Here is a 24,580-nt window from a genome sequence, read left to right on the forward strand (position 1 = left end):
ACAATTATTTTTAATAAACATTGAAACTTTTAAAAAAATGTTTTGATAAATTCATTTGACTTTCATTAGAATAAATTATACATTTTATATAAAAATAAGTTAATAATCAATAAATTACAAATATTTTTTAATTAACGGTTCAAGAGTCTCAGCCAGTATTGTATATCCCTTTTCATTTAGATGTATGTGATCTCCAATATAAAGATTCAAATTCTGTGTGCCGTCACTATTGTTATACTTTGTATAAGGATTGACAAAATGAAACAATGGATTCTTATGGTGTTTGAGATACTCGTCCCACATATTGTTGATATCACGGGCTCTGTCATCGTTTTTACCTCTGGGTAATTGTGATACAAATATTATCTGTGTTTTCGGTAGTTTTTCGTGTAATTGTTCAACAATCAAGTGCTCAGCTTTGACTATCTCATCATCGGTACCTAATTATTAACAAATTAATACACCATTCAAATGATTAATGAAAATATTGTTTAAAATAAAATCAAAACCTCTGTTATAGTTTTCGTGAAAATTATTGCCGCCAATCATAAAGACTAGTATTTTTGGTGTCAATCCATCCAACTCCTTGTGCTGTATCCGCCAAAGCACTTGTCGAGTACTGTCACCTCCAATACCATAATTATAACCATCTCTGTCGACATAATACTTTTCCCATACCTTCTTGCCCTCTCTTATCCAGTACTCTGACTTAGAGTCGCCATAGAAGACAATCTGTATGTCTTTCTTGTGTTTATGTGTTTGGTTAAGCATTTTGTCGTGTCTTTCCTTCCATCCCTTGGGGTCAGTCTCCCCAAACCAACCCCACGCCGACACCCAAGGCTTATCATAAGGTGGCGGTCCTTTGGTTATATCCGGTTCTTCCATTTGTATTATATTTATTAATGAAAATAATACAATTGCTAACTGTATATACATAATTTCAATATTTTATTTTTCAGTACAGTATATAAGAAAAAAACAATACTAAATTTTTCAACAATTTTTCATATCTTTATATACTGTAACTTACCTAGTTCCTTTTTTGCAATCGAAAAAATATGATAAAACACATATACATTTACATGTACTGTAATACACATTTATATCTACTCTAATTGATTTAGAAAATCATGTTTTGATTTTCTCACAAATTTATCAATTATTTTTCAAAAAAAAATGTTTTTATCACATGCTATTTGTAATATAGTGGAGAGATTACTAATAAAAATAATAATACTTTATTAATATTAAAGAAAATATATTTTTCAATTTGATTTATATAAATTGATTAATTTTATTTAATTATAGTAATAATAGATTACAATTACGTTTAACCGGATTGTATTGTGGAAAAAATTATAAATCATATCAATATATTTTTCTATATATTTTTACTTTAGATAATAAAAAAAAGATAATTCAATATACGGTAATCATATGATTATTATAGTATTTTAAAAATAAAATTTCACAAAATTTTGAATTCATCTGGGAAATTTTCATTTACCTATCAAATTTATATGTTATTATAAAATACAATAGCGTTTATAAAAAAAATAATAATTGACTATTACTACAATATCATATTAGTGTTACCAAACAAATAGTCTAATTAATTAACTTATTTATTAAAATGTCAAAAATATTCAAATAATTTTTTTCTAAAGTTCAAATTCATTTTATTATTAAATATCAAAATGATTTTAAATCATAATAATTATAAACAATATTTAAAGTATTTGTGTTGTTGTAATTATCTGAAAATTATATGTTATTTGTTTTTTTAAATTTAATTTTATTAACTAAATAATATTTTCAAGAGCTTTGTGATTGAAAATATCAATTATTTTTATCCTATGCTTGGGATTGGGATCCAAGAGCTTATATATAATATCTTTAACATCTGTACTCAACTTGTCGTTTATCTGAACATTGTATTGATAGTTACGTTTGATTTTCTCTTTAATGAGATTCTCAATGGATATATCATCAGTAAATGGTTTGTCAAATGTGATCATTTCATAGAGACACACACCCATAGAGTACAGGTCGGCTATCTTGGCGTCATATTTGCCAGTTTTGTTGACCGTCAACACTTCTGGTGCCATATATATCGGTGAACCGCAATGTGTTTGACGCATAAGACTTTGACCAATTGGTGCGGTTGTGGAGAAACCAAAATCAGATAACAATGCCATATAATTATCGTCCAACAAAAAGTTGTCGAGTTTGAGATCCCTGTGCGCTATATTCTTGCGGTGCATATAAGACAAACCATTGGTCAGCTCCTGAAACCATTGTTTTGCCTGATTTTCCTTAAAAGCTGTTTTCTGATTAGCCATCAGTGACATTATACTACCGTTGACACCCCATTGCATGAATATAAATACAATATTAGGTGTTTCCAGTATGTCATACATTCGGACAATATGTCTGTGCTTTAGTTTTCTTATAACAATCAATTCATGTTTCAAACATTTGCTTTTCCACTCTTTATCAACAGTATCCAAATCAATACACTTGCAGGCAATGTCCATTTTAGGTGACCGATCCCATAAGCACCGGTAGACCAGTGAATAATGTCCTCTTCCCATCAATTCTTTCAACTGATAGCCTTTGTTTTTGATCATAACGTTCAACGATGACAGTGGTCTTTGGCGTATAGATTGCTCACTATATGGTCGATCGTCTTCACTATAATCACTATGTTTTGCTATTAATGGTGGTGTAGTTGTTTTCACATCAGTTTCATTGCTAATAGTTTTATTACTCATATTTGTTGTCTCAAAATCATAAATCAAATTATTTAATAACACATATCTATATTACAGTATATTTAATAATTTGAAAAATATAAAAACATAATAATCGTTAATCTTAAAAATCAAAATAATTGTCGCGCGTATTGCTATAACTTTTTAAAATAGATTAATAAGAAATACAAAGATTAATACTTCAAACCAAAGCATGTTTTGTTTTATTAAATAGTAATAAAAAAATATTAATGAATTTGTATTTAAATAAATTAACAGAAAATGAATTGTTTTGACTGACATTTATTTAAATTATAATGATATTACACTATATATATTCTGAATAAATATTTTATTTTTAAAGACTAATTGTAAATATAAATGAATTATTTAGATAATCCTTTGCTTTTAAAAAATAGGTATTAAATAATTTTATGTATATTATATATGTATTAAATACTTTATTAAAAATATAATTTTATTAATTTTTAATATACTTGTGAATCATATAATATGATACAATAACTATTTCAAAATACATTATTATTATCATTTCAACAATTTATCGATTATAGTAGTCATATGTTTGGCTAATATGCGATATCCATCTTCATTGAGATGAATGCCATCATCAATGAAAAGCTGTTTGTTTTGTTTGCCATTACTTTTGAGATATTCATCAAAGATGTCTAAAAAGTGCACTTTTGTTACTGTTTTCTTCTGGTAATCATCTTTCAGCTGTTGGTGTATATTACGGGCCCTCTTATCTGTACTACCTTTACGAGGCAATTGTCCCACAATTACTATCTCTGTTTGCGGTAGCATTTCCTTGAGTTTATCTATTATGATAACCATAGCTTTGATTATCTCTTCGTCGGTTCCTAAAAAATAGTTATAAATATTTCAAATAATATTTTTTTCAGTAAACTAACTAAAAAAGGGAAACTATTTGGGAAACTATTTTCGGAAACCTTTGTTATAATTATTTTTAAAGTTATTGCCACCGATCATAAAGACTAGTACTTTAGGTGTCAATCCTTCAAACTCCTGGTGACTCATTCGCCACAATATTTGTCGAGTACTGTCTCCACGTATACCATAGTTATAATAGCCATCTTTGCGGAAATACTCGTCCCAAACGGCCTTTCCCTCAGACATATATCTTGCAATCTTAGAGTCGCCTAAAAACACTACTTTTATGTCATCCTTGTGTTGAAGGGTTGTGTTAACTATTTGGTCGTGCAGTTGCTTCCATAGAGTCGGATCACTAACGTTGAATCCCCAGCCGTCMACCCATGGCTTGTCATAATCGGGCGGACCTTTAGTTATGTCTACATTACTATCATCTGTCATACTTCTGGCCAAAAAGCTTGCTGTTATTATCAGTAGATTCAAAAACATTTTTTTCAGTAATAAAAATAGTCAATTAGTTTATCAATATTAGTATAAATAATTTAAATAATAAATAGCTTAATTTTGCAATTATTATATCAATTAAAATATAATAATAAGTGTTATCTCTATATTATAATTTCTAACAAAAATMCTAATAATTTATAATTGATAAATATTTAACAAAATACTTATGGCTAGTAATCTAAAACAAAATTATGTGTAAACAGCTGTAATCATTTTATATTGCAATTTTACTATCACTGTATCAATAGGAATATTCCAACTATTAATCAAATCAATATTAAATATTACTTGAATATTATTGAATAATTATAATTTTTATTACCTATTTTTTAATTGCCGTTTAGGTACAAACAATTGTGTAATCAATGTACATGAAAGTCATAGTATTACTACTATATTATATATGTAATAGTAAGTTAACCTACAGTCCAATAGCACTTGGTCAATTTGTATTCAATTATATAAATTTATCATGTCATATTATTAATATCATAAATATTAATCGTTAACTATATCTATACATTTTTTGTACTTAATTTTTGAAATAATTTTCCTTGAAAAACATTAGTCAAAAAATACAGTACTTATCGATTATAATTTATAAGATACACTGTAGCTGATATACTATAGAGTCTACTATAGTACAGACTATAGACTATAATAAGTTATACTGTATTATCATATTATACAGTAATATAAATAAGTAATTAAATATAAAACAGTAATTTAATTGTCTCGYAAAACACACTATCATAAAGTAATTTTATTTATATTCACTATATATTAATAAAATTATTTTATTATATTTATAACAATTATATAATTAACGTAATTTAATGTACAGTATATGCAAAAGTTTTAAATCTATTGTTTTTAAAGAATATATATTTAAATTAAAGTGTTTTTATTTAATTGATGAATCAATTTTTAATGTCAAGTCAAAAAAAAGTTTAAAGATAAATATTCAATTAATTTTAATTTTAAATATGATAAATATAAAAAACGTTAAAATAAAAATAATGTGTGTAATTAATTATTTTAAATAAAAAATCAAGGTTTTTATATAGTGTATAAAATAAAATCTTTAAAAAATATTTTAAACGATTTAATTATTAATATGATTTATGCATTCAATATAATATTGATGAAAATTATTTAAATAACACTTTTATACAAACATTACATGTTTTTGTATAGTACAGGTAAATTAATACAATAAGTCTACAATTTTATTAGCTTATCAGTAAAATTGTCAAAACAAAACTAATTTTAATCACTAAAATTATTTAAAAACTTAGTATATAATAAAAATTACATTACAATAAAATATTTTTCATTTTAAAAATCAAATACCAAAAGAATTGATGGGAAAAAAAGTTTAACTAACAAAAAAATAACAAAACAAAAACAAATATTTAATTTCGCCTAAATCTAGGCTAAAATGTTTTTAAAAAATACTTTCAATTCCTTAAATTTGTTTTCTCTCTCTCTCTCTCACACACACACTGTGTTACATACATACATACATTATAGTATCGATGCTATCATCTGGTGTTATAAACTATAGGCACAAACATAATAAATGACATCAAAATGTTTACAACACATACACTATTATTGCGATGAATGCATAAAACATATGAGCAAAACATAACACCACAAAACACACACACAGAGAGTGAAAGGGAAACTAAACATATCGTGTAAATACATATTAATATATGATATTAATATTATTAATATTATTAATATTTTTAATATTATTTTAATAACTGTGAGATGTGTTTACTGTTAAATGACATACACTAACAACTATTACAGTGCTTAGAATATGTAGTATATTATAGTATTAGTATTATTATTAGTAATGTAATATTGTTTGAAATAATAAGTAATATATTAAGTAATAAATTGATTGAATCGTTATAATAGGTGTTTTGTGTGTTGTTGTGTGTGTTTCATATCGTGTGTGTGTTGTCATCCAAAAAAGCATATTATATTTGTTTATAATATAAAATACTGTAAATTATATAATATATATCATATATACAGATATATAGCAAACCATATATTTTAAGGAAAAAATCCATTTTTTCCCAATAATTATATTGCATTGCATTACGAGTTGCAGTTTACACTGTAGTTGTTTGATATGAAAACCAGTGATACATATAATTGTGTTAATTATTATAACTTAATAATTATTATAAAGCTTTAGTCATAAGTAAAACAAAAAATTGTTTGTATTTTGGGTGAAAAGTAAATAATTTCCTCTATATTTTGAATTAGTTTTTTTGTTGAATATTTTTCTACAGTTAAGAGACACTCAAAGTATTGATTATTTTAACCAAAGAAAAAATGTTTTGTTAATATTTTTGTTATTAATTAATAAAAAAAATTATACTTATATTTGTGAAGTTTATAATTAAATAGCAAACCGACAAAAATAAAAGATTTTAAGTTTTGTTTATAAAACATTAGTTTTAAATATAATAATAGTTATTATTATTGTATTATTTTATTTATTTATTTTTGGATTGAAAAGTATGACAAAAGTTTCGCACAATTTTTTACGTGAAATCAGCGAAATGTCAATCAAAAGCGGTAAACGATTTGTGGCCCGACTATTGCGGATAATTTTGGACACTATTGTGGCCATCATCGGTGTCTGGCATCCGACAAAACTGCGATATTTGCCGCCAATTGACAACAGAGTTGTCCTTAAGAGTGCCACCGATTTGGCCAATGATATCAAAACCGGAAGGGTATTAGACTTTTATATTATAAATATTATTATTATTATTATGAGATAATTCAATAATCAACGATCATTTGTATATATTATTATTAATTTATTTATTTATACAGTTTAATAATAATGTTGATTGTGTGTGTGTATGTGTGTGTGTATGTGTGTGTGTGTGTGTGTGTGTGTGTGTGTGTGTGTGTGTGTGTGTGTGTGTGTGTGTGTATGTGTGTGTGTGTGTGTGTATGTGTGTGTGTGTATGTGTGTGTGTGTGTGTGTGTGTGTRTGTGTGTGTGTRTTAATGATAAACAAAATTGTATCCAGGATAATTTTTTATAAAARTTGWTTAAATTAATATTTTAATAAAATGTTGAATTAGTTAATAATTTAGTATTAAKATATCATATATTAAAATTATTTACTCCCGGATATGCAAATTATGTGTTTTATAATTTGATTAATATTTATTTTTATCACAAATAAATTAAATTGAATTAAATTAGTGAATTATATATATATATAATGTCAAATTTTTATTAGTGAATTTTTTTTAATTATTTATGTAAATCTTATGCTAAATTTAAAATTTTCAAAAAATAATTATATTTTATGTTATATTTATTAGATTTTGCATAACTTATAACAAAATAAATTTATAAATATGACATTTATATATTTATCATCTAATGTTTAAAAATTTAATGGTTTCTAAAATAGCTTTTAAATCACTTAATGTATGTTTTCATATGTGTCTATCCATCGCATATGATATCTATCGCAAAATTTTGTAAGCATTTGTTTATTTTATCTAAAAATATCTAAATATTGGATCATTTATATAATATAAACAGTAAATTTATATAACTATACTTTCAAGTTTTGTATGAAAGTTATTGTATTAATTGGTTTCCACACACACAATGTTGTCATACATGTAAAAATATATAGTTTTCAAAAATACATTTTCAACAAATGATTTAAAAACAACTGTTTGCTATTGTTTTATAAGTTTAATGATTTATATACGATAAGCATTACATTTGTACTCTACGTTACAGTAGATGTAATTAATTGAGTTTATAATTTCAATAATATAAGTTATACAGAGTTAGGCATATATGCCGCAAAATAGAATAACGCTATATCTCTGTCATTTTCATATTTATTTTTATCAATTATATATATATTTTTATAAAAATAATTTAAAATTTTTATGATAGTGTTTTTATTTTAATATACCGTCTGTGGAAAAACTGACTACAATATTAGTAAAACTAAGATTATCATGTAAATCTTTCACAAAAATCAACTTAAGTTTGTGTTGAATTACAGCAAACACAAGTCAAATTTTACTAATTAAGTTAATTTTAATTAATTATAATTTTTTTAAAAAATATAAAAATTTATAATTGATAAAAAATTATAAAAATTTTAAAAACTGCTCTATTTTTATTTTTACGATTATAAATATTTAATTTTCGATTGAATATTATTCATTACAATTAATAGAAGATAAATTAAAACTTTGGACTAATTTAAAATATTTTAAAGTAATAGAAAATAGGAATTAAATTTAAAATAAATATTAGTTTAAATCAAATATTTGACTAGCAAATTAAATGAAAATTTCAAAAAACATTCTTTTTAGTATTCTAAATAATATTTTAAATAATAATTATTAAAAAAATAATGTAAAGATAAAATAAATTTAAATAATAAAAAAACCATTTTCACAAATAACACAATTTTTTAATTTGTGTTTTAAAATTTTAAAAATAAACTATTTAAATTATATTGTATGTCATATGTTTAGTAAAAGTGATTTTTAATAAAATTAATAAAAATTAGATTTTTATGAAACTAAAAAAATATAAAACCATGAATAATGTAAAATTTAAGTTTAAAGTAATTTAATGAATTTTTTTAAATTTTAAAAATTTATATTATTAAATTAGGCCTGAAAAATTAAGATTTTATGGAAAAAATATTGAAAATTTGATATTTTCATTATTTAATATATAGATGAAAATATGCATATCTTTAAAAATATCACTTTGTATTTTATATTATTTTATTAATTTTTAAAATTATTTTTTACCAAAACTTTAGTCTTTTTTTCACATTATAAAATTTATTTCAGATTTTTAATTCATGTAGTTTTTTTATAATGAATTTTTATATTTTTGCGCCTTATATGCCTAACCCTGTATTACTGTTCAATATTTTTTGAATTAGCTAATAATAATTATTGTATTATTTGACAAATTGATTAGTTAAATATTAAAAATTCTAGTAAAAACATTATCATATTGTAATACTTTAGACTTATATGATTAATGAGTTAAATAGTAATTTTTTAGTAATTTTCAATAATGTATATACAGTATATATATATATATATTGATAATACTTGATCATTGTTATCAGTAACTACAGTATTAATGATTTATAAACTATGATTATCATTAAAAATATTGTATTAACCTTTAAACTACAAATATTTGTTAAAAATTATATAATTTTGTTTATTTTAGTATATTTACAATTAGTTTTATTTTAATGTTTCATAATTTTCAAATATATTTAATCAGCAAATGGTGTATATTTTAACTAATGGTTAATCTTTATTATCTTTATTGGCATTTTTTTCTTAGTTTGTTTATAAATCTTAAAAATAGATTACATTGTATTACATTGTACTAAGTTTTTTACTAAGAAATAATAGATTATTAATAGATTATCAGAAATATTGCACATATTATAGTTGATATGAATTAATAATCAAAATAATAATACAATAATATGTTCCGCCCAATTGCTGTACTACTAAAAATATAATTAGTTTTTACATATATTAGTAAAGTATTGATTGTTATCTGAAATATATTATAATATATTAATATATAAATATATTTTATCATAAATATCGACACCTATATAGTTGAGAAGCGAAGAAGTGGTGCGTGCATTCATCGACCGGTGCCGTGAAGTACAACCACATATCAATGCTATCATTAAAAATGATTTCGACAATGCCATCGATGAAGCCAAACAAGTGGACAGTCGTATCAAACATGCCATTAGTAATAACGAGAGTCGCGATGATAATGAATCGGTTCTTTCGTTGCCATTTATTGGCGTCCCTTTTACTGCCAAAGACACGATGTACGTGAAGGGCATGTATTTGACAGCTGGTCTCTACACAAGAAAAGGTATTATCGCTGAAAAAGACAATGAAATCATATCGTTATTGCGAAAGTCTGGAGCAATATTCATAGCCATGACTAATGTGCCCGAACTGGGCATGTGGTGGGACTCGTATAATAAATTGTACGGTCGAACCAATAATCCTTATGACAAGTCAAGGATATCGGGAGGCAGTTCCGGTGGTGAGGCTGCTCTTATAGCATCGTGTGGTTCAGTGTTTGGGGTTAGTATCATATCAATAGTAATAAATTGGATGTTTTTACAGTATTATTAAGATTTTGATTTATTTTACTGATAGGTTGGCGCTGACATCGGTGGCTCCATTCGTATGCCTTGTTTTTTCTGTGGTATATTCGGCCACAAGACAACACCGCTAGTCTTAGATCCCGATCAGGTATATCCGCCGCCGTCGCAAAAACGCCGATCACTGCTCTCTATCGGACCCGTGAGTTGTTTTTATTATCGATAATTAGTTTGACAAATGATTGTAACATTAATTTGTTGTCATTTCTGTATTAGATGTGTCGATACGCTTGCGATCTGAAGCCAATGTTGCGTGTGATGGCCGGTCCGTCGGCAGCGAAGCTTGAATTGGACAAACCGGTCGATTTCAAAAACATTCGCTTTTATTACATGGAGTCCGACGACAACCCATTTCATACTCCAATACAACCGGAGATATCCGATGCCATGCATAAAGTGATCGGTCATTTCACTAAACAGGGATCACTTTCTCGTAAGGTTTACTTCAAAGACTTTAAATACGGTCTCGAGATATGGTTGTGCGCTATGAGCGATAAGACGACGTACACAACGGCACAACATTTGGCTAATCATAACGGAGAGATTAATCCATTCAAAGAGCTATTGAAGAGCTTAATAGGTGTTTCAAACCATACTTTTTGTGCACTCATACTGTGTCTGACGGAACTGATAGCTAATTCATTGGATGAGAAAAGATTTGAAGAAATGAAAAACAATTTAACACATGATTTGCACAAACTCTTAGGTAAACTATTTGAATCACTGATACATTAGATATGATTTACTAGAAATTTATTATTTTCACTATAATTTATATATAATATACGGTACTATTATTTTATTTTATTTTTTTTGATTCTATAGGTAATAATGGTATATTAGTATTTCCTGCACATCCTCAAGAAGGTATTGTTGTTTTAATATATTTAAAAAAAATAATAATAAATAAAATTAACATTAATTGATTGTCTATTAATTTTTTATGGGAAAGCCGTCAAACATAACGCAACACTGCTTAAGGTGTGGAACGTTGCATATACTCAACTATTTAACACATTGAACGTTGCCATTACATCGGTGCCGATGGGTCTCACTCGTAATGGTCTACCCATTGGTGTTCAACTTATATCGTCTCCACTTAACGATAGGCTGACCATAGCTGCTGCTGAAGAGCTCGAACGGGCGTTTGGTGGTTGGGTCAGTCCCTGTCAGATCACTTGTTGAACCATTACTTTCAAACAAAATAAAATTATTGATAAAATCAATTAATGACTACTTATATAATGCCATTACTCCAAATGCTTTTGAATTATTATGACAATTGACTTTATGTTATATTTTGATTAATTTATTCAATTATTTTTTTTGTTTACAATAAGCATTATATGTTGTCAAAGCTTTAATTGTATTTATACTCTATATCGAGATTTTTAATTTTTTATTATATCATTTTGAATTTAATCTAATTACCAAAACTTATATAATTAATATGAAGTGTTAAGTTAAACATAAAATTTTATATAAATTAATTTATTTTCAGACTAAATTATTGTTTTAATTAAAAAATAATAATAATTTGACTATAATAATTTTTATATTGTTTGTTTATTATAAAGTTTTTAAAATTATATATTGAAAGTTATCCAGTCAAAAATAATATAATTGTAATTTCAGTAAATAAAATTATTTGTTATATCTGTTTATTACATTTTTTTAAATAAGTGAAAAAATTACATACTTTTATTAACCACTATTTTACTTAATTAGTTCAGTTCATGAGGTTAAATCTGTGTAAATAAAATTTAACGTATATTTGTTATTATGAAACTGATCTATTTTTATCTATTTTGAAGGTAAAAAAATAGTAAAAGTTATAATTGAAAATAATTTTCCAATAGTGTGCCAATTGAAAAAAAGTAAAAATTGGATTATAGATCATCGGAAGTACCATCATATTGAAATAAATAAATAATACTAAATAATTACATAATAATAATTATGTAACAGTTTAGATATGAAATATTTAAGTTCAACTATAAATACAACATTGATTGCGACAAAAGTGAAAGTTTTATACTATTTTTATAATTACTATAATTTTATGGATATCAAAGTTTTAGCCATTATTAACAATTTTAACACATAATTAAAAAATTTGGTTTTACACAAGTTTTCTAAAAAATACTAATTCAACAGATTTTTTACTAAAAATAAATTTTTAATAAACATTAAAATGTCGATTAATGTAGTGTTTTCATTGATAATATTTTATTGTTTAATATGTTATGTATTAACGATAGAGTGGCCATTTAGAGACTGCGGTAAAAATATTGTGATATAATTTAAATTTAAATACTATTAATTTAATATATTGATTATATAGGCAAACATGAAATCAAATCATTGCGCATTGAGCCCTGTACCCGAAGYCCGTGTAAGTTTCGGGCCGGAGAATCGGTCAATATTACCGTAGACTTTGTGGCCAACCAGAACACCGATAATGTCAAACTTTACGGATCGTTGAGAACGGGTGGTATGTTTGATGTAGAGGTGCCCTATCTTGGTATCGATGAAAATGCCTGTAATATGGGTTACAATAAAAATAAACTCGACTGTCCACTGGAAAAGGGTAAAACCTATCGATTTGTATTAATCCAAACTGTGCCGTACGCCAGCAGATTCAATGTAAGTTAATTAATGAAACCATTTAATTGAATTAAATGAAACAAATTATTTATATACTATTGCTGTATATACCCAATGATGACCAGGTTTTCCGGTACACAACGTGGCGACTTCAGGGCAGTAACTCCAGGGACCTGACATGTGCTGAGTTTGATATTTATCAAGAAGTGGCGCATAAATGATTGATTTAAGACTTTAATATTTATTATTAATTTTATTAATAATGTTTTCTAATCTAATTTATAATATAATTTTTGATATATATATATATATATTTTTATTTATATGAAGTATTTATTGATATTTTCATAATTCATGCCAAAGTAAATTATTGTCATATAATTTTGATTATTTTTATATTATAAAATGTTTTAATAAAATAATTAATTTATAAATCATAACCATATTATTTGCAAATGTGGTTACTAAAAATGAAAATAATCTTCAATACATTGTTTAGTTTTATAATAAACTTAAACAAAATTTGTTATTATTTTTAATATTTTAGATATAAAAACTAATTACTTAATTTTAAATTTTATAACTAAAATAATTTTTAAAAATAAAATTTAAGTTTTGCTTATTTTGTTGGTCATAAGTTTCTATTAGAAAACTAGCGGTAAATTTTTCGACAATTGTTTTGTGGTGTGAGTCAACACTTTATCAACAGTTGTGGTCAACTGAGGATCAGATCTGACAATTTCCTTAATAGCCATATAAGTAAAGTCAGATTTTTTTGTCGAGAGATATGAGAAAATTGGTATCAAATATAATATGAAAGATTATGTCATAATAATGTATTATATATAATATTTAAATGTCTTATTAATTAAAAATTTTTACATAAAATTCAATTCTATTGACTAATTATATAGAGTATAATGTAAATTTAATATTAAAATTGAAAGTTATTTCATATCAATTATATTGTCTAAAACTATAAAAAAACTTAATATATAGTTTTGTTTACATTTAAAGGTTAAAATATAATATTAAATATAAATATAATGTCCGGATATCCTTTAAAAATTGAAGGCTAAGTGTTATTTTGACTGAAAAAACTAAAACAGTTTACTCATAAACCTTTTACTCTCTTTTTGTACATAATATTGTTATACTATTCAACAAAAATTAGTTATATCATAAAAACATTAGTAATGATTTAGATAAAATGACATAAATTTTTATATTTTCAGATAAAAAGAAATCTTAAAGCGTAATAGTTTTTTATTTAAAAAATATAAGTTACAATTAATTAATATGAGTGTCTATTATTGTAATTTATTGGATGATAACACACTTTGTGATGATATTATATTTTTTGGACAACTCTTATGTGAAGTTTTTCTATTGTATTGTGAATATTATGTGCAAACTATTCATCATTTTATACAACGAAAATCGCAAAGTGTTCAACAATTATGGTTAAAATCAACAATACTTTTTCAAAAATCTATATAAGGTTTTATATATTTTTATTAATTAGTAAATTATTAAAATATAGTATTATATTTAATTTTAATAATATAAATAACTAACAATAGTATTTTTCTATCTATTAAATATTATGAAATATATTTTTATAATCAATTTTTTCAATAGTCATTATAACTTTTTTCAGTTGTCATTATAATTTTTAAAAATCATAATAACTATTATTTTATAATCAAAATTTAATATAATTTAACTATAAGTCTAAGTAATTTTATAAAGATTTAATAATTACTTTTTAATATAAACAATATCATCTAATAAAATATTTAAACAATAATAAAACATAATACAAATATATTAATTCTTTTATTAATAAGTAAACTATAAGTTTTAGCATTACTGTATATATTAGATATTGATTATAAGGTAAGATTAAAAGTCTTTTTACATAATATTAAACTATAATATATAATATTTAATTATCTTTATCTAAAAAATAAATTTAAATAATTGTAATCTAGTTATTATATAGAACTCTAATTTATATTAATATTATAAACTAGTTAATAAAAATAAAAATTATATGACATTTTATATGAACTACTTAAACTTTAATAATTTTTGAATAAAAAAATTAAAAGTAATACTAATACTTATTATACATTTGATGGATACTTTAAGTTTTATAACTTGTTTTTCCTGATTTTATCTGTTAGTCTATCGTTAATGATATGGAAATACTAAACACAATTAACTTATGTATAGTTTGTAAGATATTATAATATTTTGAGTTTTTTAAATTATTATATTTTATACTTAATAATTGAGGAAAAATTATTATTCAAAAAAGTATCTGTTTGTGTTTGTGCTTATTATTGCACTATTAGTTTTAAAATAAATAGTTATTTTGAAAGTAAAAGTAATGCCAAACATTTTGGCAAATATTTGCTAATTTAAAAAATATCAACAATGTTTACCTGCAATAAAAAAATGTCTCATAATATAAGTTCAATAGTCTTTCATCTGTTATACAGGATTTCTGTATGTTTTACGGCATTTTTATTACTATTGCTATGCAGTCTATTATCGTTTAAATATTAAAAAAATATTTCTATTATAAAACCATTATTTTTTAAACAAATATCTAATTTAATAACCACGGACCTGATAGTGTGAAACCTTGAATTGTGTATATACTGTATAATATATATATATATATATATATATATATATATATATATACAGTATTGTCAATGTCTATTAATGTCAATCATTTTAGAGTATATTAAAGTCAAATAAAAACTATTATTTAAAGTGTTAGTCATATTATTTATGTCATGTGCGCCGACGATATTATCAAAACAACAAAATTTATTTATATTATTGAATATAAATTTATATGACGTGTGGGGGAAATAATTATTAAATAATGTCTATTAAAACTTTATTTATTTGTTAGTAATTTTTTAATGATATTTTTTGTTATAAAAATTGTGAGTACATTGTATGTGTGTGTGTGTGTGTGTGATAAAAATAAAATATAATTTTCCCTGATCATCTCACTTAGAGTAAAACTATAGAAGGAAAAGTTAATAATACTGTATATACAGTATATAAAGTACTCATACAATAAATGGTAAATTGTTTAACTTTAAATAGCAAACTAATTATATTTATTTTCAATATTTAATGTATACAATATCTGTATAACAGCATCTTATATAATTTATAAGATAAATATTATCCAATATTATTATTTTACTTTTTGTAGTACTTTTGTAATATAATACATAATATAGTATATTATTAATATTATTTACTATTGTTTTGTTTAATAATTATTATTATATTTACAGATTCTATTAAACTCTAACTTATTTTTATTATAGTAAACAATTAAGATGTCTATGAAATTATTGGAGTATTATTTTTTAAGAACTGTCCGTTTATGTGCCGACATATTGACCGCTTGTGTCGGTAGTATATATTTGTCTCATAAAAACTATTTGCCTCCACTTTCCAATTGTCTACTACTTGAGCCGGCATCTGAATTAAGCAAACGTATAAAAAATGGAAAGGTATGTGTGTTTGTGTGTATGTATATGTGTATATATTTTGTTATGACACTTTTATTTAAATTATATATTTGTAAAAGATATATATTTATATAGCGATGAGATATTATTTAGTAAGATATTTAATAGTTATTTTTTGTATTATATATTAAATTTATTACCAAAAAAAGCATTACATTTTATCAAAATACCTGTACATTGCATTTTATGATAATTTAATAATTTGCAAATTAAAAATACACTGTATTATTATTTTTTTTTAATTATATGTTTATATTTATTTCCTTTTTAAATAATGTTTTTTAATTGCAAAACAGTTGTTAGACAAGTATTTTAGTTTTCACATATTTTTGTATCATTATATGAGTATTACAATTAAATATAAGTCATTTGTTTATTTGTGCAGCAATTATAACAATGAATTCATTGGAAATAAATTTATTTATTAAATTGTACAAATAATATCAAATGTTAATAATGTCATAATAAAATTATTTGAATGATATGTTTTGTAAACATTAAAATAATAAATATTTGTTATTTATTTTTCATTTGATAACAAAAGCTTAAAAGCGAGGATTTAGTCAAAGCATACATTGAACGCATTCAAAGTGTCAATCCGTTAATCAATGCATTGATTGGCAATCGTTTTGATGCGGCCATTGCCGAGGCTCGTGAAGTGGACAGATTGGTTGCACTTGAATTGGCCGGTCAGGTGCCCATTAATGGCCAATCTATACTTCAAAAACCATTACTAGGCATTCCCGTCTCCATTAAGGAGTGTGTGTCTGTTAAGGACATGACTTTTACTGCTGGTCTTTACTCAAGAAAAGGGACAAAAGCTAAACGGGACGCTAGAGTTGTTCAAAATCTCAGAGATGCCGGTGCTATACCAATAGGTGTGACAAATGTACCGGAGTTTCTGTTGTGGTGGGACTCTAACAACAAAATATACGGTCGAACCAATAATCCTTATGACAACTCTCGTATATCGGGTGGCAGTTCGGGAGGTGAGGGCGCACTCATATCTGCTGCTGGAAGTGTAGTTGGTGTTGGCACCGATTTGGGTGGTTCAATACGTATACCGTCATATTTTTGCGGTATTTTTGGTCATAAGCCAACTCCAGATATCGTTCCCATAACAGAAACCTTTCCAGATGTGGGACATCCGGACCGGGAAAAGTATCTACAAATCGGACCCATGTGTCGATATGCCAGTGATTTGAAGCCAATGTTGACGGCCTGTGCCGGCAATGCAGCGAAACATTTGAAATTGGATCAGAAACTGGATGTTAAAAAATTACAAATATATTATATGCTTGAAGACGGCGATCCATTCAAAACAAATGTATCCGAAGATATTAAACAATGCATACAACGAGTGACACAATTTCTCGATACCCAAACCGGTAGACCAGCCGAACATAAAGTGTTGCGCAATATGAAGGACTCGGTATGGATTTGGTGCTGTTCGTTGGCCAACGTCGAGGCCCCGTATCTCGGCTCAGAACTTACCGAAAGATGCGGCGAAGTACACGGTTGGTCAGAGTTAGCCAAATGTATGATCGGACGGTCACAGTTTCGGCTCAGTACTACTATTAATGTACTTCTCTATAATCTATATAATCCTAATCAAAGACGACATACGGAAAAGTTTCAGAAATATGTCACCAAAGGAGAGGAACTGAAGTTAGAGTTAAACCAATTATTAGGTCTGTTTGATTGATAAAAATAATAAGTTTTCATATTAACTATTTTTTATATATTATTATTATTATAGGTGACAATGGTGTGCTCATATACCCAACCCTACCATTTACGGCACCCAAACATAATGTGACACTATTGAACACAAATAATATTGGCTATACTATGATATTTAACATAACTGGTAATCCTGTAACACAGGTGCCATTAGGACTGACCAAAGATGGTCTTCCAATGGGTTGCCAAGTGGTGGCCGCACCATATAATGACCACTTGACTATAGGAGTAGCCGAACTATTGGAAAAAGAGTTTGGCGGGTGGGTCCCACCCTTTAATATAGAAAACAGTGATACAAACAATTGTAAATATGATAACTGTGCCACTAATGATAATAATGTTTTAATTTAAATAGAAATTGTAAACAAACAATTTTATCATATAAATTATATATTATTATACATTATTTTAATATTATAAATTAATTATGTTATTAATTAAATATAAAAATTTGTAAATATGTTTTCTAATTTTTAATTTTTTTAAATTTTAGACATAATACTTGATAGAGTATTAACTATTTATATAAAAAATAATAATAATCTATTTACGATATATGTTAAATAAATTATTTTTAAAATTTTTAAATAAAATTATTTTATCAACATATACAAAATTATTAATAAATAAAAACATATTTAAAATTTAAATATACAAAAGTAATTTCAAAGTAAACATCTGTCTGTATATAAAGTATAAAACAATAATTATTTTGTAATATTTATCTATATGTTAATAAATTTAAATATAATTTTTAAAAATAATATAATTTTTAAATAATGTTTAAATATCTTATAAATAGTATCATAAATATAATACCGGTACTATGCATACTATTAAAGCATTGCATAATTTAGTGTAACAGCATTTTAGGAGTTACTATTGATATGATTATACAGTATATATATGAGAGCACCAAAAGGGTTGTCTAACAAGTAATTCAACAAATATACAGTTATTTAATCATAAATATTAAGTTCAAGTTTAATGTACGAAAATATTAGTTAGTTGTATGTATTTATGCTATTCTTATCATTTTAATGCTAATGGGATGATGTGATTGAAATAATAGTAATAATAATTAGAAAAATTATATTATATAATAAATATAGTAATTGATCATTATTTGGTTTATTTTTCGTTAAATTAGTTAAATTATTATTTCTATGATAATGTTAAAATTTACATCATATAAATTTATTATTATTTTTATAAATATTTTAACATTAAATATAATAAGTTGTTTTCCTACTAAAGATTTTTCACAACCATTTGACAATTCATTGTTATTATCAAATTCTGATATCAATAGACACGTATGTATTTAATAAATTTTTATAATTATAAATTATTATAGATATTTGAAAAAGTACTGCCATTATTAATTGTTAGATAAATTTTAATATTAATTAATTATATTATTAAATATTATATATATGATAGTTATTTATCTGATATTTGTATCTAATTCATATTTTTTAGTTAATTTAATAGTTATATACAATAATATACTTACTGTATATACTGATAAATTGTATTTATGTGATGACCTGTCATTATAATACAGTATCTATCAAACATATAAAATTTTGTTACTATACAAAAAATTAAAAAAAAATAATTAAAAAAAAATATTGACACTTAAATATTTTATAGTAATAATAAAAATGATTAATTTCAATTTATTTATCAACAGTTTTTAAGTCATCAAAAGCATAATAAATTGTATAATRTWTAWATATATATAGGATTTGTTATTATCATAAATCCAGTATTAATAAAAGTTTTAAAAATAATAAAATATTTATTTATTTATTAGACAATTGACGATAATATTTCATCAAAACAATTGATTAACAATATAATGAAACCATTGGTAGGATTACTTGATTTTTAAATTTATTTAATATTTTTACTGTTATAATGTATTTTCTAATAATTTAGGCGTTTATAGCATCTATACCGTCGGCTATAGTATCGTTACCTATTCATGCGGTAGGCCTGTATGCTATGGCCTGTCATAGCCATACGTCTACAAATTTTTTTGGTTGTCTTAATCATTATGCAAAAGATTTACTAAAAGGATTATTAAAATTTTGAAAAAAAGAAAAGAAAATCAATGGAAAAAACAAATCATCAAAAAGATCACAAAATAAGAATTAATTGAAAATCAAATTTTTTAAATGCAATTTAAGAATTTATATTTTCTATAATATTTAATCTAATTTAAATATATTATTAATTTTTATACATACATGTAATTATGTTTTCAATGAATATATTTTAAAAAATAAGTCTATATAATTAATGATACAAAATAAAATAATATATTTTTTAGAAACTAATGACAATTGAAATTTTATACTTACTTATCAATACTTTGCGTTTATTTATAAAAATCGATATAATTTAAAACTAATATTTAAATGTTTCTAAAAAATACTATCATAATTATATGCATCTATCAAAACATTACATAATATAATATAATAGTATTTTAAAAGTGATTATTGATATGACTAAGCGTGAGAACACTGCAAAAGGTTGTCTAAACAAGTAATACAACAAAAAATACATTTATGTAATCATAATATTAAGTTCAAGTTTGAAGTACCAAAATATTAGTTAGTTATAAATAATATATGTTATAAAATATTATTAACTGTTTATGTAACGTTATGTTTAAATAAGTATTTATTAAGATTGTAAATTTACCACTAAATAACATATAAATTATATTTTTTGGCTGTTATTTATTTAAAATTTTTAATTAAATTATTGTTAGGTTAGCACAATGTTGAACTTAACAAAATATAAATTTATTATAATATTATTAATTAATATTTTGACACAAAATATCATTAATTGTTATCCTACTAATGATATGACTAAACCAATTGTCAATTCACTGTTATCATCCGATTCAAATATAAATAAATATGTATGTATCTATAATTTTTTTTATATAAAATTATGTTTTAAAATAAAAAAGTTTAAAAAATTAATTAATATTTTTTAGATAAGTGACGATATATCATCTAAACAATTGAGTGACACTTTAATGAAACCATTGGTAAATTAATTGTTTTTTGTTGTTGAAATTATTTGATATTAATTGCATTTTTTAAAATAATCATTTTATAAGTTTAGAAGTTTATGGCATCTATACCATCAGCAATAGTATCAATACCAGTACATGCCGGTGCTCTGTATGCTATGGCCTGTCATATGTCTAACAGTTTTCTTGGTTGTCTAAATCATTATACAAGAATAGGACATATGGCTAATAATATTAAAGATATTGTTAAAAGTAATGTTAAAAATAATGTTAAAGTATTGAGAAAAAAGACGCCAACAGAAAACAATTCATAAAAAGATTTTCATTGAGTGACTTGTAAATCAAGTTATTTAATAATAATGTCATATATTTTTAACTTAATTTTATTAATTATTGCAAATTTCAGTTAAAAAATTATTCTGTATTAATAAATTATATTTTAAAAATAAATATATCAATAAAATAACTTTGAATTTTAATTAAGTGATGTAAAATATATTTTGTTTTTTAAAATAATAATTATTTTTTACAAATTTTTTATACTAGTATTTACAGTATATAATATTTTAAAAAATCACTATAATAAGTTATAATTTATTAATTTGAAATTAATATATTTTGTTTTAGAAATACAATTATAATTTCTTAATAAATTTTACTAATTTTGTAATATTATAAGTATAAATGTAATATAATATTTAAAGATAAATAAAATATAATTTTTTTAAAACATTAAAATTAATCATTTATATTAAATAATGAAATGAGTGCTCAACAAATAAAACTACAAAAAAATAATATAACGATAATAAGTCAAATAATTGATTTATAAATATATATTATATTTATATTAAATAAATTCAAATAAATAATAAATTATAATATTAATAGTAAATCTGGTTTATACAAAATATTATAGATGTATTGTATAATATGCTATTAAATTAACATAAGATATAGGTTTAATTAAATTTAGTAATTTTAAAAATTCTTATAATAGATTAATCAATTTGATTAATGATATACAAATATACTATACATAATATATATTACTGTATATAATATCATGTTAATCATTTTATATTAACTATCTAATTTATTCTGATTATAATTTAAATTTTTATTATAAAAAATTACAATTTTGTTAAAATACTAGATAATTGATAATTCACTAGATATATCATCTGTGTAATATTTCTAATAATTAATTGCTTTTGTTTTATATTTTATTACAAAACATATAATTTATTTTAAAGTATTTATTATTGATTGCAGACAATATTCAAAATCATAACTAATAGTTGTTATCAATTAATATTATATTTTTTATACCTGTCGTCATAACTAAGACTGAAAAAATTATTATCAAAATTATAAATATTGAGTAAAACTATTTTATAAATAACAATTTTTTCTAATTTAAGTATAAAATGTATTTTTGAAATTTTGTCAATGAAAAGCATTAAAAAATAATATTGTTAATTTAATTAAATAATTATAACTTATAAATATAAATTAGTAAATGTGTTGATAATAACATATAAAATCAAATTATATAAAAGACAATATTATAATTTTTTAATGTTTATTTAAGTGAATTACATAAAATTTATTTACATATAATAACTATATACAATTATAGAGTTTTAGATTTATTATTACATTATTATTATGAATTAAAAATAAAATTTATTTCACAAATATAAGTTTAATAAGCATAATTTATTAATTTTATATAAAACATTATTGTTACAATTAATACATTTATGGTTACATATTGTAACTTACAATTATTAAATGAACTAAAAATATTGTACATAAGAAAATCCTATTCATAGTAATTAAAAAAAATAATTTTCTAAATTTAACTATGCATTTCATAATGTGATGTAATAGTATTGTCTTATATTTTATAAATATAATACATCAAGAAAATAAATAAAGTAGTTTAACAAGTAATACAACAACAATAATAACAATAACAACAAAAAGCTAAATAAAGTATACTAACGACAAATGAAAATACAGTTATGTAATCATATTTTTTTGTAAATTCAAGTTTAATGTACCGATATTTTTATTTTTAGTCATAATAAATCGGGTTATTTTCATATGTATATAAACACAACGATAGCCATAGAAAATATCAGTAAAATTAAAATCAAAACTTTATTTTTACCGGTAAAACTAAATTACATTTTCAATATTTATTAATTTTGTTGTTGTGTATTATTTACTAATAATCTTCAATAAAACAATGTACAAATTTGTTAACATTTATTTTGTTATTATTGTTATTTTAATTAATAATTTGTGTACAAATTTTATCAATTGCTATCCAATTGACGATTATTATAATCCTATGATGAATACATTAGTACCTTTAAAATCAACTTTTAATAGACAGGTATGTTATTATTATTACTATTTAGAAAAATATGTAAATGATAATAAAAAATATAATTAATTAATTTTATTTACTTTAAATAAATTATTTTAGATATATGATGAAATATCGCCACTAGCCTTACCATTGGTATGGTTAATTTTATTAATTTGTTAATAATACTTATTTATTGAATATATTACTATTTTTGTAAATGATTAATTTATAATAATAATTATTTTAATAAACTATAGGCTCTAAGCACTGGTATAGCAGCAGCACCTATAGCTTTGAAAGCTGGTCAGGGATTACTCGGTCTCTATGTGATGGCCTGTCATCGGGCACCCCCTCCACATCCGATTGGTTGTATGTATCAGATTTCAAAAGGGGCTAAAAATCATATCAAAGAAATAACAAAAGATATTATTAAAAATAATAATAAAGTTTTTAGAAAAACTGTTTCAATGCTTTATAAGCCACTAAATGATCAAAATGAGTGAAAATATTTTTGATAATACATTAATTTTATTATAAATTGTATATTTTTAAAATTTTAATACATTATTTATTACTCAATGTTTTTAATTTTATTATTATTTATATTGTAAAAATGTACAAATGTTATATAAATAAATTATATAAATAAACACATAAATGTTAAATAAATAAATAAATTGATTATTATTGTATTAATATTAAAGTATTTTCTAAAAACTAAATTATTAATAATAAAATATTAATATTAATCAATATTATTTTAATAATTGTTTTTATAATTTAAATTGAAAT

At 23.0% G+C, this 24,580-nt stretch overlaps 6 protein-coding genes across 7 annotated transcripts; 3 read left to right on the plus strand and 3 right to left on the minus strand.

The window, feature by feature from the left end:
• Window positions 1-99: 99 nt before the first annotated feature.
• On the minus strand, window positions 100-980 carry LOC128955407 (platelet-activating factor acetylhydrolase IB subunit alpha1-like). The gene is made up of 2 exons (XM_054301074.1): window positions 510-980; window positions 100-440 (listed from the first exon to the last, which is right to left on the minus strand). Exons 1-2 carry the CDS (start codon window positions 934-936, stop codon window positions 115-117), a joined length of 753 nt encoding a protein of 250 aa, XP_054157049.1. The 5' UTR covers window positions 937-980; the 3' UTR covers window positions 100-114.
• Window positions 981-1,802: 822 nt separating this feature from the next.
• Window positions 1,803-2,816, minus strand: LOC128955734 (testis-specific serine/threonine-protein kinase 1-like). The gene has a single exon (XM_054301406.1). It carries the CDS (start codon window positions 2,772-2,774, stop codon window positions 1,803-1,805), a length of 972 nt encoding a protein of 323 aa, XP_054157381.1. The 5' UTR covers window positions 2,775-2,816.
• A 447-nt stretch (window positions 2,817-3,263) lies between these two features.
• LOC128955473 (platelet-activating factor acetylhydrolase IB subunit alpha2-like) lies at window positions 3,264-5,722 on the minus strand. 2 transcript variants are annotated; one of them, XM_054301149.1, is made up of 3 exons: window positions 5,699-5,722; window positions 3,725-4,126; window positions 3,264-3,634 (listed from the first exon to the last, which is right to left on the minus strand). In XM_054301149.1, exons 2-3 carry the CDS (start codon window positions 4,104-4,106, stop codon window positions 3,303-3,305), a joined length of 714 nt encoding a protein of 237 aa, XP_054157124.1. In that variant the 5' UTR covers window positions 4,107-4,126; window positions 5,699-5,722; the 3' UTR covers window positions 3,264-3,302. The 2 variants fall into 2 exon arrangements, with proteins under 2 accessions (XP_054157124.1, XP_054157123.1); XM_054301148.1 differs by lacking the exon at window positions 5,699-5,722 and having other exon boundaries at window positions 3,725-4,155.
• A 961-nt stretch (window positions 5,723-6,683) lies between these two features.
• Window positions 6,684-11,807, plus strand: LOC128954938 (fatty-acid amide hydrolase 2-A-like). Its single transcript, XM_054300556.1, has 6 exons — window positions 6,684-6,937; window positions 9,860-10,348; window positions 10,424-10,570; window positions 10,645-11,134; window positions 11,254-11,295; window positions 11,381-11,807. Exons 1-6 carry the CDS (start codon window positions 6,719-6,721, stop codon window positions 11,611-11,613), a joined length of 1,620 nt encoding a protein of 539 aa, XP_054156531.1. The 5' UTR covers window positions 6,684-6,718; the 3' UTR covers window positions 11,614-11,807.
• Window positions 11,808-12,621: 814 nt separating this feature from the next.
• On the plus strand, window positions 12,622-13,299 carry LOC128954941 (mite group 2 allergen Tyr p 2-like). The gene is made up of 3 exons (XM_054300557.1): window positions 12,622-12,710; window positions 12,773-13,074; window positions 13,161-13,299. Exons 1-3 carry the CDS (start codon window positions 12,623-12,625, stop codon window positions 13,254-13,256), a joined length of 486 nt encoding a protein of 161 aa, XP_054156532.1. The 5' UTR covers window position 12,622; the 3' UTR covers window positions 13,257-13,299.
• Window positions 13,300-14,488: 1,189 nt separating this feature from the next.
• LOC128955735 (fatty-acid amide hydrolase 2-like) lies at window positions 14,489-24,291 on the plus strand. The gene is made up of 5 exons (XM_054301407.1): window positions 14,489-14,536; window positions 16,398-16,586; window positions 17,149-18,295; window positions 18,364-18,686; window positions 24,046-24,291. Exons 2-5 carry the CDS (start codon window positions 16,410-16,412, stop codon window positions 24,289-24,291), a joined length of 1,893 nt encoding a protein of 630 aa, XP_054157382.1. The 5' UTR covers window positions 14,489-14,536; window positions 16,398-16,409.
• Window positions 24,292-24,580: the final 289 nt, after the last annotated feature.

This window comes from Oppia nitens, unplaced genomic scaffold, assembly GCF_028296485.1.
Source record: "Oppia nitens isolate AA-2021 unplaced genomic scaffold, nextdenovo-longstitch-racon4-pilon3 scaffold2_pilon_pilon_pilon, whole genome shotgun sequence".
NCBI lineage: Eukaryota > Metazoa > Arthropoda > Arachnida > Sarcoptiformes > Oppiidae > Oppia > Oppia nitens.

What these genes read in the sequence shown, in the direction of transcription:
- LOC128955735 (XM_054301407.1), top strand. Translation starts at nt 16,410, where the DNA reads ATGTCTATGAAATTATTGGAGTATTATTTTTTAAGAACTGTCCGTTTA. An exon ending in AGAGTTAAACCAATTATTAG is followed by an intron (nt 18,296 to 18,363) that starts GTCTGTTTGATT and finishes TTATTATTATAG; the next exon opens with GTGACAATGGTGTGCTCATA. An exon ending in GTGCCACTAATGATAATAAT is followed by an intron (nt 18,687 to 24,045) that starts GTTTTAATTTAA and finishes AATAAACTATAG; the next exon opens with GCTCTAAGCACTGGTATAGC.
- LOC128955734 (XM_054301406.1), bottom strand. Translation starts at nt 2,774, where the DNA reads ATGAGTAATAAAACTATTAGCAATGAAACTGATGTGAAAACAACTACA.
- LOC128954938 (XM_054300556.1), top strand. Translation starts at nt 6,719, where the DNA reads ATGACAAAAGTTTCGCACAATTTTTTACGTGAAATCAGCGAAATGTCA. An exon ending in TGATTTGCACAAACTCTTAG is followed by an intron (nt 11,135 to 11,253) that starts GTAAACTATTTG and finishes TTGATTCTATAG; the next exon opens with GTAATAATGGTATATTAGTA. An exon ending in TCCTGCACATCCTCAAGAAG is followed by an intron (nt 11,296 to 11,380) that starts GTATTGTTGTTT and finishes TTTATGGGAAAG; the next exon opens with CCGTCAAACATAACGCAACA.
- LOC128955407 (XM_054301074.1), bottom strand. Translation starts at nt 936, where the DNA reads ATGTATATACAGTTAGCAATTGTATTATTTTCATTAATAAATATAATA. An exon ending in TCACGAAAACTATAACAGAG is followed by an intron (nt 441 to 509) that starts GTTTTGATTTTA and finishes GTTAATAATTAG; the next exon opens with GTACCGATGATGAGATAGTC.